The sequence below is a fragment of the Phyllostomus hastatus genome, unplaced genomic scaffold, assembly GCF_019186645.2.
Source record: "Phyllostomus hastatus isolate PE091 unplaced genomic scaffold, TTU_PhHast_1.1 phas_contig_210, whole genome shotgun sequence".
NCBI classification, from domain to species: domain Eukaryota; kingdom Metazoa; phylum Chordata; class Mammalia; order Chiroptera; family Phyllostomidae; genus Phyllostomus; species Phyllostomus hastatus.
The window spans coordinates 5126293-5145132 of NW_025333737.1; the positions used below are offsets into that span (position 1 = coordinate 5126293).

At 36.2% G+C, this 18840-nt stretch overlaps 2 protein-coding genes across 9 annotated transcripts in view; one reads left to right on the forward strand and one right to left on the reverse strand.

Annotated features, from left to right (window-relative positions):
- Positions 1-18840, forward strand: part of NF1 (neurofibromin 1) — a 225813-nt gene that overhangs the window by 144344 nt on the left and 62629 nt on the right. The gene's annotated exons all lie outside the window — the stretch shown is intronic.
- Positions 9460-12488, reverse strand: OMG (oligodendrocyte myelin glycoprotein). The gene is made up of 2 exons (XM_045836080.1): positions 12307-12488; positions 9460-11476 (listed from the first exon to the last, which is right to left on the reverse strand). Exons 1-2 carry the CDS (start codon positions 12307-12309, stop codon positions 10148-10150), a joined length of 1332 nt encoding a protein of 443 aa, XP_045692036.1. The 5' UTR covers positions 12310-12488; the 3' UTR covers positions 9460-10147.

Below are 18840 nucleotides of genomic sequence, written 5' to 3' on the forward strand. Positions count from 1 at the left end.
CTCCACTAAAACAATTTCTCTCAAAAGTTTAATAGCCCTGGCTGGTGTGGCTCAGTGGATTGAGTGCTGGCCTGTGAACCAAAGGTCACAGGTTCGATTCCCAGTCAGGGCACATGCCTGGCTTGAAAGCCAGGTCCCCACTTTGGGGGTGTGTGAGAGGCAACCACACATTGATGTTTCTCTCCATCTCTCTGCCTCCTCCCTTCCCCTCTCTCTAAAGGAAAATAAATAAAATGTTTAAAAAAATAAAATAAAGTTATTTTTAAAAGTTTAATAAAAAGAGACTAGTCATCACAGTATGTAGAACATTTTAGAAGGATGCGCCAGACTTTATATTATATGCCTTACCTTTGTTTTAGCAACATTGACCATCTCACCATTGCCCTACTCTGTCATTCCTTGGCATCCTTATGCTTTTGCATAAGCTTATCAGCTTTGGATGACCTTCTTTTAGCATAGGGCAAACTCCTGCTTTTGATTCAGTTCCCAGTCAGTGCATGTGCCTGGGTTGTGGACTAGGTCCCCAGTCCCCAGTATGGGGCACATGAGAGACACCTACACATTGATATTTCTCTCCCTCTCTTTCTCCCTCCTTTCATTGCTCTAAAAATAAATAAATAAAATCTTAAAAAAATATAACAGCTTTATTTAAATATAATTCACATGTTTTGAAATTTACCCTTTTAAAATATACAGTTAAGTGGTTTTTAGTATATTCACAAAGTTGTGCAATCATCACCACTATAATTTTAAACTTTTCATCACCCCAGAAAGAAACCCAATCCCCATTAGCAGTGATTCCCCATTACTCATTCCCCTAGTCTCTGGCAACTGCTGGTCCACTTTTGTCTCTGTGGATTCGCCTCTCCTGGACATCTCATACAAATGGAGTAGTACGATATGTGCTCTCGTATGAGTGGCTTCTTGTACTGTACATGTTTTCAAGGTTTACTGGCATTGTAGCATCAGTACTTTATTCCTTTTTATAGCCAAATAATATTCCACTGTATAGGTTAATCACATTTTTTATCTATCTGTTTTTGATGGATATTGTTTCCATTTTAGGGTATTATGAATAATGCTTCAAGTTTTTGTGTGAAGATATGTTCTTTATGTGCTTAGGTATATATATCTTGGGAGCAGAATTGCTGGGTCATAGTGTGATGCTTAACATTTTCAGGAACTGCCAGTCTGTTTTTGAAAGCTGTTTTGTCATTTTACGTTCCCACTAGTTGTATATGAGAGTTCTAATTTCTCTGCATCCCCACCCAGCACTTGTTCTTATCTGTCTTTTTAGGCAAATCTTGGTAAATCCCCATGTTAGAATATAATTTTTCTTTTTTTAATTGAGATATAATTGACATATAACATTATATTAGTTTCAGGTGTACATGATTCAGTATGTGTATATGTTGCAAAATGATCACCAGAAGAGTCTAGTTAACATCTGTCACTTCACAGAACTTTTTTCTTACGATGAAAACTTTAAAGATTTGCTCTCTTAGCAACTTTTGAATATATAATACAGCATAATTAACTATAGTCACCTTACTGTACATTATGTCCCCAGGACTTATTTTAAAACTAGAGGTTCATACCCTTTGGTCACCTGTACTCATTATTTCCAGCCTTGCCCTCCCTGTTGTCCCTTTGAGCAGCCACCAGTCTGTTCTCTGTATTGATGAGTTCTGTTTTCTGGTTTTTGGGCGGGGGGGGGTTTGTTTGTTTGTTTGTTTTATTCCACTGTAAGTGAAATCATATAGTATTTATCTTTCTCTGATTATCTTATTTCACTTAGCATAATGCCTTCAGGTCCATCCATATTGTTGCAGATGTCAGGATTTTTTTTGTTTCTTTTTATGGCTGAATAATACTCCACTGGAATTATATACCACATTTTCTTTATTCATTCACCTGTCAATGGACTCAGATTGTTTCTATGTCTTGGCTATTTGGGGATACGTGGAATATGATTTTTTGTTCACCTATTGGACTTTTAGCTTCTAGGTCTTAGATGTCTTTGTGTGGATACATAGAAAATCTAGCACAGTAGGTGACATTTCATAGAACACTAATAAATGAGTCTAGCTCTTTATTATATATATGTAATAATTTAATGATAGTGTTAAAACTAATTATCAATTTTAATTACAGGCACAATTGTAGTTTGAAGGAATATTTGATTTAAGAGTGTGATTAGAATTGAAGTTCTGAATTGAGTCAAAAGATTTCTTGAGCGATTTCATTTTCTGTGATACTTGATTTGTAGGAGTGTAGTGGCTTTGGGTGTTAGTGCAGCAAGGGTTCACATTACTCATCGAAGGTGACTGAATAATTGATACACACTGAATAATCTGTGGTTCTGACTTGACTTGTACTTCTGACTTGACTTGTACTTCCAAAAGCCATGGCAAGTGGCTGTGGTCCATATACTACTACGCAGAAACAGTTGTTATTTTTCATCAGCTGTGGTTCACCTCTTTGAGTAGATAAGTATGCAATCCTTGAAAAGAACCTTGAGATGTACTTGCAAGGTTTGATTACATAAAACAACGTGGAGAGATTTTAAAACAAGCATCTAAGATTAAATACAGCCAAGTGAATATCGTTGCCTTCTGAAGAGTCGCTGTTAGAGATGATGTATGTACTTCAAACACTGCCGCCTTTGAGCACATTTTAGGGAAATACATTTTTGGAAGCTATTGTCAAATGAAGCGTGTTGTTGTTTTTAATGTGATAGGAAAAACGTTATACTCGAAAACTTTTGACAAAGCAAATGTCAAGTTTAGTAATACTATTTTTTTGTTGCTTAAAATGAGTCTTTTTCTTATGTAGTTCTAAATTGGCCCTTAGTCTGAAAAGGAGGAGTCCCAAAGATGTTTTCAGTAATGACATGTTCGTTGGAATAAGAGCTAATAATGACTCAAACATGACTGCTTTGAAGAAACATACAGAAAGTTAGGTGTATCACACGGGACACTTATGTTTATAGTCAGTCAACTCATAATTAATATATGAAGATGTTGTTTTACTAGTTTCAGGTGACTTCTTGATCCTTCAGTTAATTTTAATATGTCTTAAAGACCCCTGAGCTTTTACAGGATGCCTCTAAGTTCATATTTAATGTCTTATCGCCTACAGCTTTTTAAAAATTTTAGTGTCAGAGCAAGAGATTCATAATACCTCACCCAAATATACTTCGTTAAATCAAGAAAGAGTTTTTGGCAAATCATAGTAGAAAAGCAGTTCTGTGAGGAAATATTGGAGCCTGTAAATAGATGAAATTATTTTTAAACATTTATGTGCTTTCTTTAATTATTCGTCATCGGTATAAGGAAATACAGCTGAGCTGCTGACGTCGGAGCCATAGAACTGGTAAATAGATGTGGCTGTGTGCCGGTTACTCCTAAACGGTGAGGCGTCTCAGATGCAGCAGTGGTCGCTGAGGCTTCGATTGGCAAACAGAAGCCTTCCTGGTGGTTATTGCGGTGTGCGGCATCCTTGCTTCCCCTTACTGATGCTTGTTTTTTCCTTTCTCAATGAAAAGCCATTATACCTTAGTTTATTTTCTGTTGAGGCAAGCACTTGTCAAGTCTTTGAACTCCTGCAGGCTCCAGGGTGTTCGTTTGTTTGTTTGAACTGTGACTATGGGCAACAAAATAATACAAAGATAAAAACTGCATTTCCTGGTATTGAGTATACCAGGAAATTTATTTGATACTTGGTTGTGAGATACCTTTGTGAAATACTCAGATATCTAATTTTTAGTGATAAATTATGTTTACCATAGGATAAATAAATAACAAACCTTGTAAACTAGCTATTTGAAGGGTAACTAAAGAGGGTAGATACTTGGGAATTATGTACCAAGTATGGTACAGAAGTATATACCAGTTTGGGTTCAGTGATTTCTATTTCTGACCTTGTTAATACATTACTAAGAAGCTCTTAAACAGGGGATAGCAGTAATCTTTAAAATTTTTATGTAGCACCTAGACAGTGCTTTAATATACATGATTTAATCTATTGTTTAAAATGCCCATATAGAATACATGTTCTTAACTGTGTAGATTTTTACCTGAGGACCATTAATTACTTGCCAAAAGCACTAATGCAGGTGATAAAAGCTTATCTCATGCTCTTTCTATTAAATCATAATGTGCTTTAAAGACACATAGAATTACATAGTTTTGCTGTTTTTATTGTGTGTGTGTGTGTTTAATTTCTGTGCTTTGAGCTTATTAATCATTTCCAACAAATTCAGAGTATCAGCCCCAATCTGTAGAAGAGATAAATAGGTGTGTTGAGCATATGTTTCAGCTGGTTCCTAAACATCTTGAACAGAGTTGGGGCACTTCTTAAAGTTGAGCTACTGAAAAACCTCACTTTGCACCACACTTTTTCGAAGTGTAAAGCAAACCAACCTGTTTAACACATTATTAACACATAGAAGTGACATTTGTTTCTGTTTCCCTGACTCACTTCCCTTGAGCAATCTACTTTGACTAAATTGTTCACAGGTGTTAGAATCAGCCTTTCTCTGGAAATTGCTCCAAGGGTAACTCCCCACTGCCCAGAACTAAATTCTTACATGACAAGTACCACCCTCCTCTGTGATCTCTCTTTTCTCTGGACTGTGAAGCTGTGACTTTGACATGATGGAAGAGACTTTGATTCTAGAATAAGACTTGGAGGTTTGACTTAGTCTGTCTTAAGGAGGTCATAATTAGCATACCAGACATATCTTTGATCGGTATTAGTTCATTTTTTTGTTTATAACATCAGATCAAGATGGCCAGAAACTAAACTCTTAGGAGAAGGTAATATCTAAACTGAAATCAAAGGGATGAATAAGGGTTTTCCAGGGGGAGAAGAGGAATGGGAGGGAACCGAAGAGGACACGCATCATCTGTGAAAACCTGGTGACGAGAGAGAGCATGTAGATTAGAGGGACAAACAAACTTTTAGTTTGCATTTCACAGTGAGGGAGCAGGAAAATTTTAAGACGATACAATGAAGGGAAGCAAAGCCTGACCCCGAAGTAAGCAATATTACGTGGTTTGCTATACTCCCATATATTTATCAAGAACCATGCTTCCTGTCTTTAAAATATTCTGTTTGTGTCTTTTGCCCACTTATCAATTGGGAATCTAAATGTTTTTCTATAATTTTTATGAGCTTTTGTTAACAGTCTTCTTTATTCTCTGAATATTTTTATTAGGATCATTGTTTCAGCATAAAGAAATTTGAGGGTTTTATATAGACCACATCTATTGATAATTTCTCTGTGATTTTTTTCTTTTTCTAATAAAAGTAGCCACCCAGATATTTATAAATATTTTTAAATCCTCCTGTTGGTTTTAAGACTCCCTTTTTTAATGTTATCTTTTTTAGTTCACTGTGTAGGCATAGCACATGAAGTGAGTGTTAAGTTGAACCGTTTTCTAATTTTCCCAGCATTTTTCATTGAATTTTCCCTTCCTCTTTGATTTATGGGTTTTTTTTCCTTCTGAAGTTAACAGTTTTTGAGAGCATAGGCTCTCATGATGCAGTGCATGATGTGGTAAGCACTATTGTGTAGTTCTAAGCACTTTACATGTATTAGCTCATTTTTCCTCACAATAACCTTATGAGGAAATGGAGTCCAGAGAGTTCCTGTATGTACTATGCTCCAGTTGTGCTGCCATTTCTATGTTGGGTTATCTTCCTTTCTGTTTTCATGCCTCTGCCATTCTGTCTTAACATTTACAGTGATGTGTTTCCCTCTCAAGAAGGGTGCCTTTACTATTTCTTCCTGTTTCTACTCTTGCCTGCTTATTTTTTTTGTATGAACTTACCAGTTTAATACTATGTTCCAAAAAGAATCTCATTAGAATGTTTGTAAGAATTAGCTTAATCCATATTATACTGGACATAATCGCATCTTTACAATATCAGTAGAGGTGTATCTCCTGTACTTACTAGCCTTGGTGCCTGGTGTGTTCCAGATGCTGAATAAATATTCATTTAGGGAAAGAGTAAATAAATGGAGAGACCTTTGTTTATCACCTCTATCAAGTTTATACCTCTCATTAATGTTTTTTGCCTTTTCCTCATTTGGTCCTAATCATTTCATGTGAATAATATTTGTTGGCATTGTTAATTTTGGTGTACTGTTATTGTTATGAATGGTGTCTTTTCCCTGCAATTTTCTAATTACTTGTTGCTAGCATATGAGAAAATTTTTACTGGTTCCATGTTTATTTTGGTATTTATTTCATGTTATACTTCTGAAGGTATTCTTGAGGAATTCTTTAGATGAACAGTTCTATCACTTGTTAATAATAGCCATTTTGTTTTTTACTTTCCTGTAATTTTATCTGTTGTTTCTGTTTTTGTGTTCTGAAATTTCCCAATTAATGTTTTTAAAAAAATGATGATAATAGGTATTGGTGCTTGATCCTGATTTTAATGGAAATACAACATTTTACTTTTAAGCAAAGTTTTTGTAAATACATGGTACCATACCTTACCTAGATCTTAAAATGTGCTTCAGAAAGAGCCCTGACCAGGGGGCTTGGCTGTTCAGGTTTTGTCCTGCACCCCAAAAGGTTGTGGGTTCTGTCCCCTGTTGGGCACATATGGGAGGCATCCAATTGGTTTGTTTCTCCCATCAATGTCTCTCTCTCTCTCTCTCTCTCTCAAATCATATTCTTGGGTGAGGATTTTAAAAAATACTTGAAACAATGACTTAAAAAGAAATAATCTTACAAAAGATTTTAGGTTGACTTCTGTTTGACACTTTCGGTGTTAAAGGAGTTTGCTTATTGCTTCTGAGCATTGTTATGGAAGGTTATTGAATAGCACATATTTGTGACCCTTTCAGTCAGCTACAGAAGACATCCCATTCCACTGTGATATATGAGCATTTGTCTGGCTTTCATCTGGGTCCCTGTTCCATTAGTATCTCAACCTGGATTCTAGAGGGTGGAGGAACAGGACTGAAGCAAATACACCCTTTCATTCCTTTGGGTATAGATAGAGTGTTTGGGTGTTCTCTGGGCTTGGACATACACCAGTAATAACAGCAGCAACATCACATGAATTATGCCATTTAATCCTCAGAATAAAACCGCTATGAATAAGTAAGTCTTGCTAGCCCATATTATAGACAAGAGATCTGTGATGTAGAGCATCATAGATCAGTGGTACCTGGTCCAGAGTTATACAGCTGAGAAGTGGCAGAGGCAAGATTTAGGCCTAAAACCTTTGACACCAGCACACTCTTCACTACTGCTTCATCCCTTACTGCATTTGCTTTTGTGTTTACGTTCTTATTTGAATCCACTTGACTAGTGAGGAACAGTTTACTTGGAAAACAGAAGTCTTAGTTAGGGTTGGATGGATGGATATATATATATTAGAAGCTTGAGGGATAGATGCTGAGGACTAATGCATTTAAAAATATTTATGGAGTTCAGTAATACAGTAGTTCTTGTCTTAGTGGCGTATAATGAGCCCACCTCCATTAATAATGCTAAGAATACAATTTCCTTAGAAGGAAGTATCGTTTAATTACTTTAAGGCTAGATAATACTTCCTTCTAGGGACTTATAGTTGACATGTGTTGTACTTGTAAATTTAGTGAGTTTTTCATCTGTATTTTTCAGACATGTCAGTAAGATTGGTATAATCCATAGGTGCTGATAATGCTGTAATCTATAATTTTACTTTCTTGTCACTTTTCCCCATTGTATTTCTAAGACAACACTGAATTTTTGACACATTCAGAATGAAAGACATTACCTCTGAGAAACATTCTGTGAAACTCAGAATATTTTTTAATATGTTTTATTGATTATGCTATTATAGTTGTCCCATTTTCCCCCTTTATTCCCCTCTGCCCTGTACACCCCCTCCCACCCACATTCCCCCACTTTAGTTCATATCCATGGGTCATACATGTAAGTTCTGTGGCTTCTACATTTCCCCCTGTCTATTTTCTACCTACCATCTATGCTACTTATTCTCTGTACCTTTTCCCCCCCTCTCCCCCTCCCACTCCCCTGTTGCTAACCCTCCACGTGATCTCCATTTCTGTGGTTCTGTTCCTGTTCTAGTTGTTTGCTTAGTGCTTTTGTTTTTGTTTTAGGTGTGATTGCTAATAACTGAGTTTGCTGTCATTTTACTGTTCATATTTTTTATCTTCTCTTTCTTAGATAAATCCCTTTAACATTTCATATAATAAGGGCTTGGTGATGATGAACTAACTCCTTTAACTTGACCTTATCTGAGAAGCACTTTATCTGCCCTTCGCTTTTGAATGAAAGCTTTTCTGGATAGAGTAATCTGGGATCAGCATAGGTTTTTTTAAAAACACGATACTAGTGTGAGGTAGAGTAGAAAATAAGCAGTTAGCCTCTATCATCAGTAGTGACGATAGTAGATCAGTGATTGGGAAGAAGTTAGAATGATTTGCTCATTTGGAAAAGTAATGCATTTTAAAACCATTGAGCAGATTATTTCAAATAACCCCTTTTTGTCATCGTGAAATTCCCCAATCTAGTGAGCCAGTTAGGTTTGCTGGGGCAGAAAAATGTTCAAGAGCCACTTCACTAGTCAGCATAGGAGAAGAATTGCTTTATTAAAGTTTAACAATAATTTTTCCATAAGCCTGGCATTTAAAAATGAAAGAGAAGTGCATTAGAAGGCTCTTACCCTTCCCTCCCCTCTCGCCCTCAATAGAAATGTTCCCAAATCTGGAAAGAAGGCTATCTTAATTTTAAAATTTCTTAGGAAGGAGCATAAAATTTTCTCTCTGTATTCTTTTTCCCAACTCTTGGAGTGCTTGAAGTAGGTTCTTCCTTACGTCTCACAAATTAAGCGCCTCATTTGTGGCTCACACATTTTGAAACACTGTCCCGCACTTTAATCTAGCCTTGTTTGAGCGCTTCTTTTTCCGACTATTGGCTACTATTTATGTTTTTATCTAATTCATAAGGTGGTTTATTTTTATATTTGAAGAAAATTCTTGATTTTCTTCTAGTTGGATTCCTAGTGCAGTTTGATTTGCAGTATTAAGATTTGTCTCATGCGCAGACCTAGTCCTGTTGTCTGCTTTGTTGGGTTCATCATCTGGTTGTAGCTCAAAATGAGTCCCGTTCCTTTTTCCTTCCTGCTTTTCTTTTCCTTGCCCTCCCTCCCTCAGTACTGCCCATGCTTGTTAGGTCCCCATGATTTTATTCTGAAACTAAATCTCATTTTTAATTGAGGTAAGTCAGATTCTAATTTCTCATGTACAAAAAATAAATTTTTCTCCCCTGCACATAGAAGACTTTTAATTTTGTAAGTATTTAAATTTCCATTAATAAATGATTTGTTAAATATACACTAAAACTGTTCCTTTATATGACTTTAAACCTAAACTTTTTGTTTTAATACCTTCTTAAATGCAAAAAACAAAGCCATTAAACTTTCCTCATTAAAATGCAAAGCCTAGTGTCTTCTAGCTTTTTGAAGAGCTTTTGTCCATTATATAATCTGTAAAGTAGCCAAGAGTTCCTCAGAAGCAGGACATCATCTAGATTTAAAACAATTATGGCTTGTGTATAAAGTAATGACATGGCATAATCATTCATGGGGTGGCGACCACAGCTTTACTCTAGTGGCAAAACCCTTGGATGCCTCCAACATCTCATTTACCATAAAGACTTGACCAAGGCACTCTAGGACAAAAATGGTTAGGTCACTGTAAGCCTCACTGAGTCAGTCGATTAAGTTGGTATGACTGGAAAGCCAAGTGACACCGTTATGAGCATAGACCATTTATTTTTTCCCAGATGTTTGACAGTGTAAACATACATAAAATACATATTAAAGTTAAGATGCTTTATATCTTGTGCAATAAATTGAAGCCTTAAAAAGAAAACATTTCATTTAAAAAAAGAAATTCATTAGTTTTACTTAAGACAGTAAAATAGCAGCAAGTACCAAGACATTGTGCACTTCTTTTATTTAAGACAAATTACTTCATTTACATCAGATCAGAAAGGTAACACTGGCTTTCTTGAATACTTAATATATTTGAATCACTGGTTAGATGGGGGCATAGTTTCCCAACTGTACATCAGGGAGGAGTTCTTTCATTAGTTGCAGACAATGCAGACCCTCAGGCAGCCAGCACGACCACAGCACCGAACAGTAAGAGAAGCAACGCATTTACTTTCCAAGCACTGGCCGCAGAAGGTAAACGAGTCTTTGCATTTGTGGTGGTCTCTTCCCTCCGTAAGTTAAGGGTTGTGCTTTGTTGAGGCATTTCAGAGAAATTATTTGGCATGCCACTGGTAATACTTAGGGTCATGGGTGTCGGGGATGATTTTTTTGAGCTAGTGAGGCTTGTGTTTGTAACCATTCCATCTTGGAGATGAATAGTTAGAGTTGCAGCTGCTGCTTCATGTGAATCGATCATTTCTGTGGATGTGTCTTCTGCATAGGGCACAAAAGCCTTGTCAGTGCTAGTAAAGGTGGTGTCTTTGCTTAGAGTGGCGCCAAATGTTGTTTCCTTTGTTCGATACTGTTTGGGCATTTTGGTCACTTTGGATTGAGTTACCACACTCAGAGAGTTAATGGTGTCCACTGTCTGCATCCCACTTACAGTGAACAAGCTTGAGGTAAATCCGGAAGGTGTGGGATATATGTTATGTTCCTTCAGAGACGATATTTGGCTAGAACAGGGAGTCCCTATGACGTGGGCTTTTGTTTGCATCATCCACTTCAATAAGTAAGTAATGTTTTGTGTGTGGTCACATGACCACCTGTTATTATAAAGGGTTATTACTTGCAGCTGAAAGAGTTGGTCAAAAGCTTCATCTGGGATGAATGTGAACTTGTTGTTGTGCAGGTAAAGATGTGTGAGATGTGTCAGGTTTATTAGTGTTCCTGGAAGGATTTGTGTCAAGGAATTATTAGACAGGTCCACAGTGTGCAATTTGGAGGGCATGTTGGTTGGAACTGTCCAAAGTTTGTTACTACTTAGGTTGAGAACCTCAAGACTTCTTAGTGTATTTTTAATGAGGACAACCTTTTCCAGCATATTCTTAGAGACATCCAGATATTTTAGGTTCCACTGATAAGCAGTATCAGATTTGTCAAGCAGTTTAATGTTGTTGTTAGCAGCAGACATATTCCAGAGGGACCGAGGTAATTGAGCAGGGAGGCTTTCAAGCCTGTTGTTTGAAATGTCCAAGGTCCTCAGATTAGTGTATTGGGTTAACTGGTTATGCAGATCAGTAAAGTGGTTATAAGACAGATTTAAATGGATAATATTCTCTTGCAGTCCAGCTGGTAATGTAGTCAAGTTTCTGCCTGAACAGTCCACATGCCTGTGCCTTTCTGTGCATATACATTGGAGAGGACAAATGCATAAAATACCAGGTGTGAGAAACAGAAGGATGAACAGGCTGGGAGACATTTTCAGTATCTGATATTCCATCAAAGCCTGGAAACAAACAGATATACCCTTCTTTTAATATGCAAATACAATTAGGCATCTGCATGGGTCAGTTAGCATTAGGCAAAATTTTCAATAAACCTCGTTGTTGTTGAGTCCTTTTATAATTGTTCCAGTGATTAAACTAACAAAGCTCCCCTTCATTTATAGTCCAAATGCTTAATCCTTCAACTGGGGCTGTGTGGTAGAGATTCTCTCCCCCTACTCTCTCCTGCATTTTTTCCTTTATTTTCTCTCTTCTTTTAAACAGTCTTTCTTATTTATCGTCTCAGAGCCTTAATATTATAAAATAGCATTCTCTACAAATAAAGAGTTGGAATCTTAAGCTATTAGTGTTTTTTATATTCTTTTTACTCAGATGGGAAAAATGGCTGTCGTGCCTTTTTTTAAATCTCTGCAGTAATGTAATAGTGTGTGGGGGGGATGAGATTTTATTTAGATATTAAAGCAATACTTTGAAATTCATCTTTGTGTTTTTAGGATAAATATATCCTATCAAAACATTTTAAGGCACTTGCAAAATCCAAACCAACACCATACCTTCAAACCTCACATTTTATAAAGTGATTTTTCTTCTGCATATTTCAGTGCCGATTCTAAAAGAAAACAATGTGTATATTTACAAACTGAATGGATATTGAAGAGAAATTTCTCCACTGACACTGCAGCAAATTTCTGGTGCATGCGTTTGCTATTGAAAATATATTCAATCCTAACGTTCTTTTTCTTTAAAAAAAAAAACACAGAAAGAAAAAGAAGGAAAGAAAAAGGGACAAAATTCCAAGGTCAATCTTTTACTGATTTAAATAACATCTTACCATAGTGTCGTCTTCAGCATCAGCATCTCATTTTCTCCGGGGAACTTAAGCTTAAAGGTCGTCTTGTTCTGGAGAGTAGGAACCGCTTCTGGCTGTGGGCTGTGCTTGCCTGCTCAGCTGCATTGTGTTGCTGTGAGCCGAAGCTCTGCAACCACCTGATCAGTACCACATCGGAGGACTGCAGAGCTGTCATTGGTGCTGACTCAAATTTATTGCAAGAAGTGCACTCGCAACAAAATGGACCCAAATTTTTTTTCTAAATTTAAAGCTTTAAGCATACCTACATGTGTCAGATGTGCTATAGGGTGGAATGCTTCACACACAGCAGATCTGGACCTTACTCATCTCTGTGTATTTGTCTGAGCTTATGTTCCACATTTTAGCATTTGCCTCATGAAGAATTTGTGGGGAGGTTTTAATGTCTCTCTCTACTCTTATTCTTTTTTACATGTTGAAAGTGAATTTGACCTTCCTCGTGGACAGTTTTCTAAGATATTAGTTTAACTATTTTGAACTCCTACCTTATGTTCTTTTCTAAAAAATAGTACAGTTATCATGTCACTTTTTAAAATAGTCCAATACAATCTGATTGATTTCCATGTACTCCCCCAACATGATGGTTATTATGAATAATCAGCTTTTCAAATTTATCAGTCACTTAAATATTATTCTTCCTTTATGGGAGGTAAGAAGTACCTAACTGTGATTATTTTGTCTTTATCTTTCTGATATAAAGGATCATTTGACCCAGGCTACCACAAGCAAGGCTACATTTTTAAATGAGTATCTTATGCTGTCTTTTAACTATCAGTTCATGTGATAAAATAAATGTATTTTATTTTATGACCTTTGGGGTTAAGGATTCTTTTTCTTTCTGAAACTTTGGCGAGTGAGCATGACTATTATTTTCTTCAGAGACCTCTTTGGTACTATATGAATGACCATCTATTTGATTTTATGTTTTAAAAACAACAGCATCTATTTCAGGTGATTTCTTCAGACTGTTATACATTTTCTCTTATGAGAAAGCAATTTATAAGCCCTGGCTGGCGTAGCTCAGTGGATTGAGTACGGGCTGCGAAGCAAAATGTCACAGGTTCAATTCCCAGCCAGGGTACATGCCTGGGTTGCCGGCCATAACCCCCAGCAACCGCACATTGATGTTTCTCTATTTCCCTCCCTTTCCTCTCTAAAAATAAATAAATAAAATCTTTAAAAAAAAGAAAGCAATTTATACTTTTGAAATTATGTGAAATAATGTAAAAGGCAACACTTTGGTCATGAGTTTAAGAAAATGAGAACAGATTTGTGATCGTTTCTGCTCTGCTCTTTGGTGGACTGATTGTATAATCTGTTAAAACTTGTCTAATTTCCAGAATAGTCAGTTTACCTTAGAAAAGAAAGCAAATAAAGTTATGGCATGTTCATTACAAATTGTTACCATTTAAAAACCAGTAATTATTAGCATATTACATTTAAGGAAGATCTTTCTATACCTAGTTATTAATTCATCTGTGTTTCTCTGAATTACATTTGCCATTATTTTACCCCAATTAGAATTTAAATTTAGTATTAAAACTTGAAGTTTATTTTCTTAGAAAGCAAACTATAATCTAGGAGTCACCTTTTGTATAAAACTAATGTTCCTCGAAAAGTATCTACATTTTTAAAGTCTGCAGTGTTAGAAATTTATTATTGATTAGGTACTTTATTCCCACTTTACTTTGAGGGTTCAGCCTTGGACTCTTAATAATAAGATTCTTTCTATGGATTTCAGAAACCAGTCATCAATCTTGGGGCTTAGAAGTAATGTGTTAAAAATACTCCATTCAGCAATATTGTTGTGGAAATGGGGAATGTTTTGACATTTAGATTTCTTCTGTTTCAGCTCTTATACATTATTACTCTTCAAGGGATGTGTCTTCAAGGGATGTGATGGAGAGTCAGTTTGCCAAACACTCAAATCTCTTCTTTTAGTTTTAGGAAACTCATGAGGAGGTAGTTATTCAGTTCCATTATCCTTGCCAGTACTTTTGTTTGAAAGAAAGAACATGTTATTTCATTAACTAATGGGTTCAGATGAATAGGGGTTTAGATTTATTGAGATTAGATTCTGCTACATATAATTTAAAAATTCCAACATAATAGTAGTGGCACTGTTTCTCATTTCTAAGTTTGGGGACATACCAAATTGCTGCTTCTTATTCAAAGATTATTATAAAATTCTCGAAAAAGAAAAAAGAGGAACATTTTAATATGTTTGAATTGTAACAAACTGTCCTTATCTTATGCTTTTAGAAATTCTTGTGAAATAAAATAATAGTATATTACTATTACTCCAAAACTAATTGTTATCAGCTTAAGTGTTTGTTACAACTTATTTTAGGTATTAGTCAGACACATGACATTTTAGATAAGTCTTCTGTTGAGTCAGGAATCACAGCTATTTAGGCAACTGTTACAAACTAGACTAAGTACTAAATTCATTGGCATACTCTATGGTGAAACACACCGCCCTAGGATATATTGTACCAGCGCTGTGAAAGGTGTAACAAATTACCTGCCAGGGAACAACTGTCCCATGTCAGTCAGCAGTTTGGAAACCCAATCAGATTCCCTTTATGTCTTAAGTTGATAACATTTGTTGTGCTTATTTGAGACTAAAAGTATTATAATTACTTTTGGTAATATATTTGGTTCTTCAGATTGAACTTCCTGCTGAAAACAGCTAAGAGTACTGAATAAAGTATTTTAAAAGCATGGAAAAACTGACAACGTAGAAATTGTTGGTCAAGCTCCAAGTGGATCAGTTCCTTCTCCTACCTCCTCACCCCTTTTCTCTCTGTGTTGCCAAAACTCAGTTCATTTGTTCTTTAGAATGTTCCTCATCTGAATTTATCTGTTTGCTTTCTTGTGAAGAGTTGATTTGTTTCTCTATTCCCCATATTTCCTATAAATGGTCCCTAACAGCATTAACATAATTACTTGTTTGTATTATCCTAAAATAGTTTCAAAATAATACCAGTATTGCTACAATTATAGACTGCTGAATAACATTAAAAATTTCTGTGCAGTTCTGTTTGTTCTTAGAATATATTTCACCAAGAATGTATAGTCAATTCTGTATTCTAATGCAACACGAAGTAGTCGTTTTCTCTATATTGTTATATCATCAACTTTACGTAAAGCTAGGTTCATTTCACTTCATCAGTTTTTAGGGACTGCTTAAGTCAGAACTATGCAACAGGGAGGTATATTCAGAGAAATTTTGCTTCTGTATTCCCTCCGTCCTCTTCTCCTCATACTCCTCCTATTGGTGACTGTTTTTGGTTGTTCCTGATCTGTATTTCTTTTTGCAAACATACACAAATATATACGTATTATATGTTCTTATCCCCTTATATAAAAGGTTGCTTACTAAATGTACTGTTACACATCTTGTTTTTAATAATATATCTGGAAGGTCATTTCATATCAGTACATAGGGATCTTTCTCATTCATTTTATGATGCATAGTACTGCCCTTGAGAGTACACCATGGTTTATTCAACCAGGCCCCTATGATGGACATCTGAGTTGTTTCCAGGCTTTCGCTATTATGAATAATGCCACAGTGAATCCTCTTGCTCGTAAGTTATTTCATTTTTTGCCCCATGATTCTTTGAAAAGGTTTCTAGAAGTAGGACTGCTCTGTAAAAGGGTGAATGAATTTGGAATTTTCCTGGTCATTACCTACTTGCTCTCTATAGACAATACCATTTTGTAGTCTAGTTCTGTAGAGCCTCACTGTAGACTTCGTTGTTGAACTTTGGTTTTATGTCAATAAGCATAATAGTATCTCAGTGTAATTTTAAGTGCATCTCATTTATTATGAGGAAGGTTGTGTATCTTTATATAAGTTTTTAAGGGTATTTAAAATGTTTTCTATTGTGTTGTGGGTCTTTCCCACCCTCCTCTGGATTAAGGAGGCTTTTTTGATTTCAGAGACAGTGGCCCTTTGACTTAAAGTTGTGGCGGTTTTTTTTGTCATTTGTGTTTTGACTTTATTATGGTGACTTTGTGTGTGTGTGTGTGTTTTTGCCATTTAAAAGTTTTATATAATTGGAGTTTTCTTTTGATTGCTTCTGGATTTTGAGTCTCAGCCAAGAAGGATTTTCTCACTTCCATTTTAAAAAGGAATCTACTCATATTTTCACCTATTACTTAGATAATTTCATTTTTAATATTTAGATTTCCAGTCATTTGGTGTTTATTCCAATGTAGCATGACATATAGATCCAGTTTTATTTTTTTCAAATATATATTCAGTTGTCCCAATATTTTTCCCCACTGATTTGGGATTGGAGTCTGTTTGGGGGCTTTCCATCTATCCCATTGATCTATTTGTCTAATGACCCACCAGTACCACAGTGTTTTAGTTACAGGTGCCCACATATTTCACTACTTGACTTTTTGATCAGAACTAGGTGATAACAACAATTACAGGTCACCCTCATCTAATTCATTGTATCCCCACTACCTACACTAAATAGAATACATATGTGATGCATGTTTGTTGCAACAAATGAAGTAGGGGTTCTTTGGTCTAATTATTAGTGAAAAGAGTGCTGAACGAGGAGTCAGGGAACAAATGCAGCCTTTTTTTTTTTTAATCCTCACCCCAGGGCATGTTTATTGATTTTGGAGAGAGAGAAACATCAGTGGGTTGCCTCCTGTATGTGCTCCAACTGGGGATCGAACCTGCAATCTTTTGGTTGCTCCAAACCACTGGGCCGATGTTCCAAACCACTGGGCACCCAGCCAAGGCCCAACCCGGCTTTTGATGCCACTTCTGAATGGGTCACTTACTCTCTCTGGGCCTGTTTTTTCAGCGGTTAACAAATAAAAGGGGTTCAGCTGGTTGGTTGTTGGGGTTGTTTCTGAATCTGGTTAATGCTGATCTGGTGAGAGCACCACTGGGATGTGGTACGTGATTCGGCCTGCTTTTAATTACCCTGTGCCTTGTCATTTTGCCATAGTCATGAAACAAACTTTCTCTTCTGAATCCTGGTTCTTTACTTTAATCTTTTCTGTAAGTTTTTCTTTGTTCCAAAATTTTTTTTCTTTCCTATATTTCTTTTATTAGCTTGCTTATTTTTTCTGCTGCTGATTAAGCAAGAATAGCCACTGTTTGGCTGCTCTGCTTCCACTGACCTCAGTTGGGAAAAATTGCATGCAGTAAATAGGAATTATTTTCCCCTTGGCAGAGAATTTCTTAAGAAACAAACAAAAAAAAACAAAACAAAAACCAGCTGCTAACAATAGTCTGTTTTATTGTACGAAGGACAGAAGGAGAATAGCTGCCTGTAGTGTTTGAAGAAATCAGCCAAGACTGTGACCAGATCGGCACTTCTTAATTTATTTATGAGCCTTGGTATTTCCTTATATTTTCCCATACCCATCCTTCAAGAGGTCAGGAAAGAAGTTGACAAAAGAGAAGGGCAAAAGTGTAGAAAGGGCCTGTTAGGGAACAATTTTATACGTAAAATGAGAAAGATTATGATGATCTAAGGCAAGTTTAAGTCGACCAAATATAAAAACATGTCTTACTGTAACAAGAGTACTTAAAATTCAAAAGAATAATAGGAAATTCTTAAACTCCTGATTGCTGCTAGGTAAAGTACCTTCAAAGTGCAAAGTTTAAAAAACACATGGAAGAAACTTTTTAATGTAGAAGACAGAGGAGAACCAACATAGTATGATAGTAAACATTATGCTTATTCAGGAAAAAGAAGCAGCTCATGGAAGTATTTCTGCAGACAAATAGTTTTAATGCTCAGTAAGGGATGGTTTAAAAGACTTAAAGAGAAACATTATGTATAAAAATTTAATGTCCAAAAGCCTGCTAGTTTTTATTGAAGATGGAACTTAGTTTTTTGAACACCATACTACAAATAAATAATATATTTTCTTCAGAAAAAACCCAGAACTATAAGAGGTTCCACCTTCACCAATAAGGCCCCACACTTCATCCTGAGTGACTGTCCCCCATAGGAGTTAGGGTGGCGGAAGGAGGAAGAACTCGGGCTTGTGGGGCAGAGGGGCCCTTCTGCAGGCACACTCCAACAGCCCCACAGCACAGGCCACCAAGCACTCGACACTCGACTTTGACAAAGAGGGGTGCGTCCCTACTCTGATAACTCAGATTTATCACCTGTCAGGTAATGGATAAAAGATTAAATTCTGGGCCCTGGCCAGGTAGTTCAGTTGGTTAGAGCATCCCCAATATGCCAAGGTTGTGGGTTCGATCCCCGGCCAGGACACACACAAGAACCAACCAGTGAGTGCATAAATAAGTGGAACAACAAATCAGTGTTTCTCTGTCTCTCTCAAATTAATTTTTTAAAAAAGGCTGAGATTCTGCATAAGAAAGGTAGTTAAAGAATTCCTAGTATTTAAATGTAAAGTGTGAGTTTCATGAAAGTTGAGAACCATCTGCATTTCAATACAATCTGTTTTCCTTAGAGAAATCATCCGAATTTGAAATGAAGCCAT